Source organism: Hermetia illucens, chromosome 2, assembly GCF_905115235.1.
Source record: "Hermetia illucens chromosome 2, iHerIll2.2.curated.20191125, whole genome shotgun sequence".
Lineage (NCBI taxonomy): Eukaryota > Metazoa > Arthropoda > Insecta > Diptera > Stratiomyidae > Hermetia > Hermetia illucens.
In genome coordinates, this window is record NC_051850.1 from 110,203,119 (window position 1) to 110,216,664 (window position 13,546).

A 13,546-nucleotide genomic window follows, 5' to 3' on the forward strand; every position below is an offset into this window, starting at 1 on the left:
GAATTTGCCCCTGTTACCGCTAGGCTTGCCAAAATATGAAATGCAAATACGCAAGAGAGGAAGGAGTTGTCTCGCAGATAACACCATCTCGCTTCAGTAAGATCCAGTATCCTAACTCAAATTTGCAGAGATTCTAGTCCGAGCATTCTAGCGAACTTCAATACTATTATCAAGCAGGGTGCGCATATTCCCAAAACGAATAAAAGTTCGTTTTCTGTAATCAAAGATCATAACCATAAAGTGCGTTCCTATCTGAGGTGTGTTTGACGTTTCGCCCTTTACGAAAGCAGCGAAAACTGTAAGTGTATTTTGCAATCACAATAAAACGACCATAACAGGATGTCATTAACGTATTTATTCGTGTTTTATAAAGTGCAACATCACATGCTCATTGGCAAATAATAATTTCTTCTGAATATGACATTTTCGCACATTAACTAGAAGTTTATTCTGCTTGTTCTCTATCTGTCACAATGTCAAACCTTGCACACGTAAGCATCCTTGGTAACACACCTTTTCTTTGGTGCATCGAAGACATAATTATCAGGACAAGTAAAGTTCGACTGCTTCATTACTCCTTTATCAAGGTAACAGTAGATATACCTGAAAAATCGGAAAAATCATGTTTTGTAGGATATCCATCAATTAAGCAATTAACTACTATAGCATTCATATAATTGTGTTATCCTATCCATAGTACCATGGCTGAAGGTTTTCCCGGGGGGGGAGCTGACTTTCTTATGCACCTTGGCTAAGGGTATCTGCCCCTAGAGAAGGAGGTAATCAAAGCCAACCTGAAGATCAGATCCCAACAAAACCAAGGCTGTTAGTCTAGTACACCTTCACATTCTTCCAATTTGCGTTAACATCTAGTGCTTTAAACAATACCTATAGCTGTTTCTGCTGACGATGACACCGAACTTGATATCACTCTACACGTTATCAAGGCTGATTCCTAATTCACACCTTTATCGAAAATCTGAAAATGCTACAAACTCAACATCAACTGCTGTTGTATGGAACTAGAGTTAGTTAGTTAGTTAGTCATTTAACAACAAACTCACAGGCAAGCAGATATTTTCACAAAAAGACGAGAATTATATGTTTACAACTGCTTATAATTTTTAAAATCAAAACAATACTATTTTTGTTGTTACAACTCAAGAAATACGTTAAACTGGATTGAATGAATGAAACCTTATAGGGACCCTCGTATGGTAGTTGCGGCGTCCGAGTTGGGCCAGTTTACGCCTGAATGTGAGTGCAGACTCCAAACTCGCTAAGAATGTGGACCGCAATGCGGGACGAGATGCCGGAGGCGGCTTCAATTTGGGAACGGCCTCCCATAACAGGGGCAACAGTCCGGTCACTTCACACTTGTCGAGGACCGGGTAGCCGTAGGTTCTCCCTGTACACCAGATCAGCAGGACTAGCAGTGAACTCTTCACAAATGTCTGCGACCAGCGAGAAGGAAGAGCTTTCCGAGGTCTTCTGTATTCCTGGGTCTGGGATAATTACGGCGGAAACACCAAAATGCGGAATCAACTCTCGAAAGAGGTCCTCCGCACATAACTGTTCCATAATGTCTTTCGGAGGTGTTGCCCGAGGACACCGCGTAAACTGATCAATGATTTCTATTTAATCCTTGTATCCGTGCGAGTCGCGCAAAGGGCCCACAATGTCAAACTGCATGGAGGCACTTTGTTGACTTAGGGAATACACCTATTTCCTTCTTAGCATGCCTGACCTTCTACTTTTGGAATGCGATGCACTCTATTGCTTAAGAATTTTCATAATTGATTAAGGATGCTGTCCAAAACCCGGGGTATGCTAGATCATACGCTGCTAATTCCCTGCATCATCCTTCCGGACCACAGCGAGTACTGAAAAATAGACTGCGGCGGAGATGTTGATCTCAGAACAGATGTCTTCAATGGATATAAGTTGAATGTCCGATGTAAAAGCTAAGTTCCGAAATTGGCGAGGGGACGCATTGTCGGGCTTCTGCCTTAAGACAAAAGTTAGAGGCTTATCTTCAGGGGAAAATGGCTGCACTTGAGGCCCAGATGCTCGTTGGTAATTTACGATCATAGGCGCTGTAATTCCGTTAAGTGGGCTTTAATTGTTTGAGAACAAACCCAAGGGTTGCCATCTTTGGTTCACCATCTGAGGGAATGCCAAAAATGTAGCATCTACCAGCTGGTTAGCTGTTTCAAACGCTTGGTCGGCTTCTGGAGACTATACATACTCCTGCGATCTTTTTGTCTTAGGACCTAAGACGGAGACATTAAGTAAAAACTGGAAGTCTACGATGGTAGAAGTTTACCTTACCTACAAGCCTTCAAAGGAATTTTACCGTCTTTGGCAACGGAAAGCTTTCGATTGTTTGCACCTTGTCTGGGTAGGGTTGAATGCCGTCAGGGATGATGGAATGAGCTAGAAATTTGACCTGTCCAGCAAATATGCACTTTTCAACGTTAAGAATAATGTTGTCAAGAAGACGTTGAAAAACGTTTGGAATCGACTAAACAGAAATCTAAGTTTCATGGTACAAAGTGGTTGAATCTCTGGAAGGTTTACACAAACCAAAAGTCCCCAAGTGGATCCGAAGAATCCGAACGGTAGGCAAAATGCTGTCTTTGGAATATCTTCGAAAGCTACAAGGATTTCATGGTAAGCCAAGATCGAAGGTCGGGAAAACATTGGGCCAGTCGCGCAAATGTCACACTGTGTCCGTTTTCATCCATCGAAGGAGTTTTCGACAATACATCGCATGTAGCGATACCATATACTCTAATCCAGAAAGGAGCCGGCAGCCCTCTGACCTTCTGGATGGGCAGGATATTAGAAAAACAGGCAAGTAGAGTACGCATAGATACAAATTCTATTATCAACACAACTCGAGGCTGTTAGCTCTTCTAGGGTTGGAGGTTACGCTGATGACATTGCATTAATTTATAGAGACAAATACAAGAACATTCGTTGTGAAAGAATCGAAACTAGATTGAGAATTACTAGTCCCTGATGCAGGAGAGCAGGTTGCATCAATTCAGCCAAAGGTACCATAATTGCATTCACAACGAACCGCAAGCTTGATCACTTGAGATTCATTAGATTTCATGATATGGAGGTCAAATGAAAAATTGAAGTCAAATATTTTGGTATTACAGAGAGAATGTATGTCGAAAAGCTACAGCTTTGATGCCTTGCCGGTCTATAGCAGTCGAACTCAGCACAACAGCTAGAAAGATACACCAATTTCAAAGATAGGGTTGTATATGCATCACAGCAACGGGAACGCACCCGGCGGCATCCCTGGAGGTCCTTTCGAGATTGACTCCTCCCCGTCATCACATACAGATGCAGACAAAACAAGGTCAGGAGAGGAGTATGAACGTAGGTATAGGAACTAGAACCCTTTTATGGAATCAGAGAGGAGTTAACCGAAAACGAATGAATTATCAACTAGGGAAGCTAAAGAACTAAGGATATTTGCGGACGCTCTCTATAAATTTGTCAAATGTGATCCACAATGCACTTTTCATTAGATGGATTTTCGAAAAAAAAAATCGCACACCCGATAAATGTAGCAAGTGAAAGTGTAGATACATTTCGGACGTTAGATATTCTTGGAGATCATTGGGTTAGTTTGTCAATTTTATTTATCAAAACTGAACTCCCCATGCAGTGGCACCTCTCCGCAATTCTTGCAATTATATAGACTCGAGTATTCATGTCAAGAAACTATAAGTCTGCGGTCGATACCTTGGCTAGAATTATTCATCACTGATCTCCACACACTTAGCTTCCCAAGAAAAGTCTGGGAATCAATCATTAGACATGCAGCAGTATGTAATCTTGATAATGAAATTGTTTGCATCTTTAAAGAGAATGTGGAAAGGAGGAGAGGGATTACCCATCATTGCACAAGCTGCTTCTCTTCTTGTTGAATAAGTACCAGTTGCTCATATTAATCAAATTGTAACCGATGGCCACTCTGATCCCTAGAAATGATCATACAACTGGGAAATATAGCACTGGAGCCCGATGGTTTGAATGGGAATATCAAGTACCAAGGCCAATATCGCAAGTATGATAAGCAGTTAAAGGATACACTTTGTTCGTTGATCTCCAGAGATTTCTTAGTGCAGTCCTTATGAGGATGTAGGCATCCGTAAATAAATGTGATATTATACCAAGATTTTGGAGAGCCGCGAAGCAGACAAAAGATTGCTGAAGCTATATGACCTTGACGAAGGTTATATAGCTAACGAACTGTAAATATAAAGCGTTTTTATCTACTTGAAGCATTTGGAGGGACACTTGGATAGGGATCCTGCGCTAGGTAAGGCGTGCCATAATACAATGAGAAAATACATAAGTTGGGACACTTTTCACCGGAGAGGGTAAAGACGTATATAACCTTCCCTATCATTCAGTGATAAAGTTACAAAGCTCCAGATGTTAGTTACTCCAGGGACCCGTTCTCAGATATTATCCAACCGAGAAATCAGAAAAAAAATATGGTAGTCCATGCACGTGGTATTTAAACCTCAAAATACTCTCCATAATATATAAGTGAAATCAACTTGTAGGCAAATACAATTACATAAACAAATTGGAAAACCAGAAGCTAGGTGCTTCAGGTAGGAAAGGGTTTGTTTGTTTCTTATATAAGAATATGTACTTGAGTGCTGAACTATCCCATTTGTACGTAGCTCGTACGTTACATGTATATTTAGCACGTCAAACTACTCACTCTAATGTGATATTTTGGTTGCAGTAAATTTACACGGAAAAGACAACTTCGACCTACTGAAACTACTGATTTTGATCAAACTTGGAGATATGATGCTTCATACTATAGTTAGTCCTACTGCATTTCTTATAACTCTAGGATAAACTTAAGGGTGGTTTCTAGACAATTTCCAAAAAGAAGAAAAATATAATGTTATTGACTTAATTTGATAATTTAATTTGATATCGATAAGAAGAGTATTTTGGGGCCTGGACATCGTATAGAGCTTTGTGATTTTTTTTCAGATTTTTCCGTTGGGTAGTTTCTAAGACTTGGTCCGCTGAAGAAACTCGATCCCTGTACTCACCACTTTTCCAACATATGTCAAAACTAAAAGACTTCAAAAATTAATAATTGAGACCTTTCCTGTGATATCCAATAATTGCTGCCGCAACAATCCAATTGGATCAGGGCCTTGAAGTCTCTTAGAGCACTTTATGCAAGACCGTAACGGCACACTACAGAATTACAGTACCCTATAGGAAGCAATGTGGTCAGCATTACGCTCACCCGAGATTATTAAACTGATTTGTCTCTATCTTCTTCACAACTGAGTCGGCTGGTATCGTTAAATCACGATACAAATCCCACTGCCACCATTGAGATTTGAACAGCGAGCCTCGGTACAACAGCCTTGTGCTTTAACCACTCCGCTATTCGGGCACCACTATATCCGGTGAAAAAAATGTGCACCCACCTAAAAGTCAACAAAACCTTTCATACCTGAAGTGCCGAGCTTCCGGTATCCGACTTCTTTATACTTTATAATCGAATGGGTGACAATTACTTATGGATAACTTGGAGCGAAGCTTGTTAGTCGGACGGTGTTATCATCATCATCATCAACAGCACAACAACCGGTATCCGATCTAGGCCTGCCTTAATAAGGAACTCCAGACATCCCTAAAAGCTGTCTGGCGTCTTCGCCTGCGCCATCGCTCCATCTTAGGCAGGGTCTGCCTTATCTTCTTTTTCTACCATAGATATTTCCCTTATAGACTTTCCGGGTGGGATCATCCTCATCCATTCGGATTAAGTGACTCGCCCACCGTAACCTATTGAGCCGGATTTTATCCACAACCGGACGGTCATGGTATCGCTCATAGACTTCGTCATTGTGTAGGCTACGAAATCGTCCATCCTCATGTAGGGGGTCAAAAATTCTTCAGAGGATTCTTCTCTCGAATGCGGCCAAGAGTTCGCAATTTTTCTTGCTAACAACCCAAGTTTCTGAGGAATACATGAGGACTGGCAAGAGCATAGTTTTGCACAGTAAGAGGTCAGGGTCAGCCTAGTCAGTCTTATTAATTTCGTCGGGATCCCAAATTCTCTCATGGCCGTGTACAGTTTTACCCTGGCTATGCTATCATAGGCGGCTTTAAGGTCGATGAATAGATGGTGCAACTGTTGTCCATATTCCAACAGTTTTTCCATCGCTTGCCGCACAGAGAAAATCTGATCTGTTGCTGATTTGCCTGGAGTGAAGCAGTGAAGAGTGGGGATATCTGGCCTAGCAAGATACCGGAGAATATCTTATAGATGGTACTCAGCAACGTGATATCTCTATAATTGCTGCACTGTGTGATATCTCCCTTTTTATGTATGAGACAGATAATGCCTCGTTGCCAACCGTCAGGCATTGATTCGCTGTCCCATACCTTGAGCACAAATTGATGAACCACTTGGTGTAACTGGTCGCCTCCATATTTAACTAATTCGGCTGTAATTCCATCGGCCCCTGGCGACTTATGATTTTTTGTGTTGTGTGTCCTGAAATTTACAGTGAATATAGTTCCAAATTTGTTGCGACGTTAAAACGCGATAATGTCAGTGCCAGAGAAAACCTCAATAATATCGGCTAAAAAGGCTGTTGCATGGTACTGCCTGGTTGAAATGCTCTATCCTGGTCCCAAGAACAGAGTTCATTAAAGAAATCACCACTTCTGTTTGATCTCCTCATGCACACTGGGATGAGGAACATCAAAGGTCCAACGCCCTACACACTGCTCTATACAGATGATGTTTTCTAAGTGTGGAACGAAACTTTTCGAGCAATTTGTCCAAGAGTGGACTAATTGCCTGGCGCAGAAAAGAAATCTAAATAAAACTGAACTTCTAACGACCAACCCCAATAAGACAGACACTATTACTGCGAGGGAAAGCGATGTCCCGAAAATAGACTTAAGTATCTCTAATTATTGCTCTTTTTCAACTGTGAGCTGTGGCAAATATTCGGCCATATCGTCTATGATGTAGTTTATGCTAAAGTTCACTGTTAACGTCACTGTCGCTCACTCTAATTTCAGTCAAAATTTCAGCGAAATAAACTGGGCTTTCTGGGGAGCAACTCCCTTTGGCGATACTGTACTTTAGTAAGCCTACCAGACGCAAGTGCAAATCCGGAGCTGATGCATACCACATCCGTCATGTTCCGAGTTCATATAGAATATGAGCTGCGAAATTCCTATCCAGAATGGGAAATATCTCAATAAGGCACTGTTTCGCACCAAGGGGGACTTCCGATATAGAGGAGAAGGAGGATGTGCAATTGAACGCAGTCTAATAGGGCCCATACACTATCAAAAAAATTGCGCAAATTGCGACTTCCTAGAGGTAGCATTGTGATCGTAATAGGGCCCATACACTGTCAAACAGATTGCGCAACGGGGCGATGCGCAACGTTGCGTTGTGCAATTGCATTTTCCATACACCTAGTGAAATTTTGTTCAAACATTAGTTACAAGTTGGAAACGGTATGAGTAACATGCCATTAAAAGGGTATTGCATCTATCTGTATTGTTATCGGGAGGATTAGGAAGGTAAGGGGGTGGAGTCCTCTCTAGTCGCCCTTCCACATTGGGGCGATATTTACTCTAACAGCTTATTTATGATTCGAAACTAGCCCTTCTTCGAGGTGCTGTAACTTTAAGAGAAATGGAAAGGAGGAATAATTACTGTCCAGGGATATGGTTGGCAAACTCAACTTTACCATGATAATATCAAAATACCCCCCATTAGACGGAGGGAATTTGAGAGAGAGGACATCCATCACCGCAGAAATAGGGTTCAAAATTAAATCTTATCGTTTAAAGGAATGATGGCTGCCGCTGTCCTTTAACGAGGTTAGAAAAAGAAAACCTTTCTCCCCATCTAACCTTGAAAATTCAACTTGGTCATGCTGATGGAAAAGGAACCCCACTTTGAATGGCCATAACTTTGTAAGGGCGATGGGCGTATCGAGTTCCTTTTTCTTCTGACCAGAAGGAGAATCCCGACCTTGCGACCTATATCGATCGGCGAATTGACTTTAGAGTCAAAACCAGCGATTAAATACCTTCGTTTAATGCTCGACTCGAAGATGAGCTTCTTCGAGCAAATCAAAGCAGCAGCGGACAGGGCTGCAGCTGGAGTCGTGGCCTTGAGTCGGCTAATGGCGAATGTCGGGGCCCTATATCAACTAGGAGACGTCTCCTCATGGGAGCAACGCAGTCCGTCCTTCTCTATGGTGCGGAGGTATGGGCTGATGCCCTTAACAAGGAGGTGCATCGTAAACGCCTCGCTCAAGTGCAGAGGCGGGGAATTTTGCGAATGGCGTCTGCTTATCGCACCGTCTCCGAACCGGCTGTGATGGTGATTGCGGGAGTGATCCCCATTGCCCTCCTTGCGAAGGAGCGTAAAGCTATCTATCGCCGTAAGGGCGAAAACTTAAGAGAAGTGGTTGCCCGTGAAGAACGTCAACGCACCCTTAGCGAGTGGCAACTTTCTTGGCAAAATGAGCCAGGGGCAAGTGGACTGCGCGGCTCATTGACAAATTAGACCCATGGTTGAACAGAAAGCACGGTGAGATTGATTACTTCCTTACCCAACTTCTAAGTGGGCATGGAGATTTTCAGTCTTACCTGCACAGGATTGGGAAGGCGCGATCTTCTGATTGTGTGTTCTGCAATAGAGTGGCGGATGACGTTGAACACACCTTTTTCTCTTGCGAGAGGTGGGACGGCCTTCGCCAGCAGCTTTATGCAGACACAGGGGAGCTCTCTCCAGACAACATTGTCAAAGAGATGCTGAAGAGCGCTGGCAGCTGGAATCGTATTGCGCATTATGTTCGGGCTCTTCTTACTACGAAGAAGATTGAACTCGACCGGCAGAGGGATCGGACGGTAAGGGGTTCCCTGAACTAACAACAACTCCCTTCCTCCCCTCCTCTGCCGTTGGTGAAAGGAATTCCCTGACTTGAAGGCTCCCAAAGCCGGGAGAGCAGGAGGGCTAACCCGAAGTAATGTGTCAAACGGTTCCAGGCTAGTTCTCTGATGACAGGGAGGTGTTTAGTTGGTAGTCCGCCAGCGTGCTGTTGCGGGAGTCACTCTGTGCGTAAACGCATTCACCTACCCTACTCCAAAAAAAAAAAAAACCCTCCGGGGATGAGGTTGAAATTCTACCTTTATGAAAATTTTATTTCAGCGGTCGGCTGAAAAATATTGCCGAACGAAAAGCACAATATGCCCATAAACAACACATCGCGTTGCGCAAACGTCTCCGTTGCGCAAAAGATTTCAAACATGCTGGAAATCCGTCAAACATTTGCGCATCGCGTCAAACGCGCCCATACATTAGCAAATTATTGCGCAATTTGTTTGATAGTGTATGGGCCCTATAAGTGAGTCAGTTAGCTCTCAATTGACAACGGACGTATATCTAGATCGGCGAATGTGCGACACAAGAGAGGCGCTGATATTGAGCTCGAGTGAGATCATCACTTGCTTGCATTCGCTTGCGTGTTGCATTCATTGCTTCTGCTGGGCTACGTAAGAACTTGTAGGTAGCCGAAATAGTGTTATCGAATACTCACCCACGATAATGAGCAGCTGAAGCGGTGAAGGGAGGATTTCATCACGGTTGTCAACCACATAAAAGCATGTGAAGTTTCACCACCACTTGTAGATGAGATGTCTATTCATATTAACAATGACTACTCCTCCTCCTCCTCCTCCGGATAAGGACTACTCCTCCAAACAAATGTGGAATAGTCTCGTCGTTAATACACCTAAGCGGAACACCTTGGCAGCTAGACTTGACAGAAAAATAAGATTCCGTATTATTTTCCTGGTTTCTTTTGTCACAAAGATAATAGCTAAAATTATCCTTCAATGCATCAAGAAACACGTCAAAAGCTCGTTTCCATGCAAGATCCTCCTACATAATGAGGGAAGTACAAATGCCCTTCATCGATGTAAAGAAGGCGTGAAGGGAGGGTATCTCTAGAATGCTCTAGGAATGTGTGGCATCCGGGATAAAATGGTATGTACTGCATCAGGGTAAGATTTCTGAGTAATTTGAAGATTAACGCGGTTTCTGACAAGGCTGCCCTCTGCCGCCCATACTTTTTCTCCGTGTTACCAGGAGGACGTTCTGAGGTTATTTATTTGCAGGTATCTCCTCAAACCCTGGTCAGTCAAATTAAAATGAAAACCATAAAAACCTTGGTACAATTACAGCACCTACATCATTATGAGGTTGTTCCGCATCAATGTTCTTGCTATGCAGCTATATATTTCTGAGAAACTAATCAGCTCATGTCCGTATCTTTTTATTGGACTGTTCTAACCTAAAGCGATAACAAATGAGGAACTCCTTCGGCGAGCACCCCGGAGCTGAAGTGGGTAGAGAACACTTAAAGGAAGAGCGAGAACTCCATTGTCCATGTTATACCATGTAATGGAATGGCCGGTGAATTGATCGCATATACATAGCGGGGAACGGATGTTGGCAACCCTTAGCGCAACCTGGATGAAATCGCCTTCTACAATAGGCATGCTTTATGATCATTGAATCAACGTAGACAGTGGTATTTCCCCTGTCACCTTCTATTGATCTGAGTGCTAGTCGATTACCAGAAGCAATGAACGCTAGAGACAAAGATTTTGGGTTGGATCATTGGCGTAATACGCTATAATGATACCCGAGATGAAGGTATCCGCGAACAATTAATGGTTGCACATATCATACTAGAAAGGTGTCTTCGATGATATGATCATACAATTCGTGCCGTTAAACACTGAAGTCGATAGGAAGCGACGCAAAGGCCGACCAAAATAGTAATAGTTAATATGATCGATGGTTGTAGGAGGTGCACTTATGGTTCCGGCCATAAAAAGCTCTAAGAAATAGCAATTTTAATTATCGGGCATTCGGCAAGAAATTTTCTCTCTAGTTAGATTACACGGACCACCGACACCATACCTTGACAAGCTTTTCCCAATTTGAAGTTAAATACATTGTGAAGCAATACTTACGCTTTGCAGCTGGTATCTGTTGGGACGGCAAAACTTCCTGACACTGTGCAAGGAGCTTGAGATGCTGGAGTTGAACTTGGTTCAGTACCGCTGCTGCTGGGGGCAGGGGTAGTCGATTCTTCTTTGTCACAGTGTTTATCCTAAGGTAAATGGATTTTATTCTTTAAAATTTTGCCTTACTTTTGATCCGATGAAAATTACCTTTTTCTCAGAAGTGCAAGGCCATTGCGGATCTTTATTAGCTTCTTCAGTATTTTCATTAGTATTATCACTAGCGGGTTTGCCACCGCAAAATTTCGCTGTTGAAGGACACTTTTGTTTGAAATCTACAAGCAATTTACCATTGCTGCATGGTACAAATTCCTTTTCACTAACACATGCATATGGGCTATCAGAAGTGCAGAGTTTACAAGACCCAGTAGAACACGCAGCGTCAAATTTTAGTGGATCGGCGCAGATGTCGGGGGTATCGGCACAAACGAGGCCAGTTTTGCAGCTGAATACATTTTCTTTTGCATTTTCTCCACCTAAATATTTGAGGAAAGAAAACGTTTCAACAATAATCAATTTAAAAGTCATTATGCTGCAAGGACACGATACGATAGTCGAGTTTTTCGGGAATCATTCTGTTGGTTCAAAACCTTAACCAGTCGTGGGTATTTGCGAGTTTTTTCTGATTGCTTCGTCAACATACCTGAACCGCCCAGCTTGAAAGTTGTCCGGCTAAGACATTTGGCTGGAGTGTTCTTGAGTATTGCGTCGCACTCGCCCTTACAGTAACCCAAGGCAAAAGCAAGCAACACCTATGGAAGTGGTCTTTAGAAAGAAAATTAATTCTATCTCATATTTCTACTTACGAATAATTTCATCCGCATATTTCAGGATTTTTGTAATAAACCGACTTTGAACAAGCTAAATTGAAAACTCCCAGTAAGAAAGCGTGGCCCACTGGCTTTATATTCGCATAGAAAAAAGCCTGATGGAGGAGGTTGTTGTATTATAGAAAGTCTGCACTTCACACTTGTGTCAACTCAACATTTGAAAAACAACTCCTATACTCGTCGACATATGTTGAATAATTTTGAATATCATAATTGACATTAAAAATACATAGAACTATTCGTTATCAATCATTTTATGAATTTCATTTTTCAATAGTAAAATATAGACTGAACAAACAGACCAGGAAATATTAGCCAAAAAACGCACACTGCATATTATTTGAAGTTTCAAAAAATTCTTTTAAATTTGCCCCCCTCCCCCTCTGTCCTGAAAACTTATAACTAATACTCATGATACTCAGTCCCCAAGAAGTTTGCGGCCACATGCTACAACATATTGGCTTAACTGAATACTTTTGTATTAGAAGCGTCCAAACTTTTTCTCTCTCAGGTCATGTCTTTGAGATATCAATGAAATATTGTGTTCTATCCTCCTTCTGCAGCATGCCCTTAATTACGGTGTCCGGAGTCATTTGACACCCTTCCGTAGAAATTCGGTAGCGATAGCACTCCCTGCAAATGGAAAGTTGTGGCAATCGTCATCCACCACAACTCTGCAATACCATAAATATCCGTATCCGCTGAGTAGCTGGGGTAGGTAAAAGTCAATCTCGCCCTGCTTCCGATTTTTTCCCATGATTGTTGCCATGAGCAGAGAACGATCGGAGTAGCTTCTGCTATCGGCGAAGACAATTCACAAAGCCCCTCGCCGTTGCACATCTCCTCATTGAGAGACTCAGCGTATACTTCGGTACCGTAAAGTAAGACGGACTGAAAAGCACTTATCAGTAACCACCGCCTGCTGGACACGGGAACTCCAACGTTGAATATCAGCCGGCAAATCGGAAACCTTTGGCCGCAGACTATCGTACATACAGGGTGCGGCAGCATAACTTCCTTTTTTAAAATGCGCACCACTCAGTTAGTTGATGTCATAGCGGAGCGCTAGTGGTCTCTTTCAAGAGGGGATACTGTAAAGTTTGGTCCCGACATGATTCAGTCGCCATCATGCATTGGAACAGTGAGGAGCGTGCCTTTGCCGTTGAGGTTTACTTTTCAAGCGGATATTCGGTTATTGCAACACAGCGTGCATTTCGGAATCGCTTTAATTTAGCCCCGTTGGCTCCCGTCCCAGACCGCAAATCAATTGTTACATGGGTCACTACATTCAGACAAACTGCAAGTGCGACAAAAGCAAGAACTGGAGTCCCTCGGCCCGTTAGATCACCTGAGAACATTGAAGCAGTGAGAGCGTCAATGCTGCCAGTTTAAACCCGATGTAGCAAGGTAGCAGAATGCCACAGCTGTCAGCTCATATGGAAGAGGAAATGCGTCTCTAACATTTCGTTTTCTCTGACGACGTAGCTTGACCATATCAAATCAAGACGAGGCTAAATCCTACGATTCAAATGTCTATCAGTATCGAGAAGCAATTAATTCTGGTGGCCGGTCTA

The 13,546-nt window shown here is 42.7% G+C and overlaps 1 protein-coding gene across 1 annotated transcript; it reads right to left on the reverse strand.

The window, feature by feature from the left end:
• Positions 1–335: 335 nt before the first annotated feature.
• On the reverse strand, positions 336–12,067 carry LOC119649350. The gene is made up of 5 exons (XM_038051457.1): positions 11,949–12,067; positions 11,786–11,894; positions 11,293–11,618; positions 11,092–11,231; positions 336–603 (listed from the first exon to the last, which is right to left on the reverse strand). Exons 1-5 carry the CDS (start codon positions 11,964–11,966, stop codon positions 477–479), a joined length of 720 nt encoding a protein of 239 aa, XP_037907385.1. The 5' UTR covers positions 11,967–12,067; the 3' UTR covers positions 336–476.
• Positions 12,068–13,546: the final 1,479 nt, after the last annotated feature.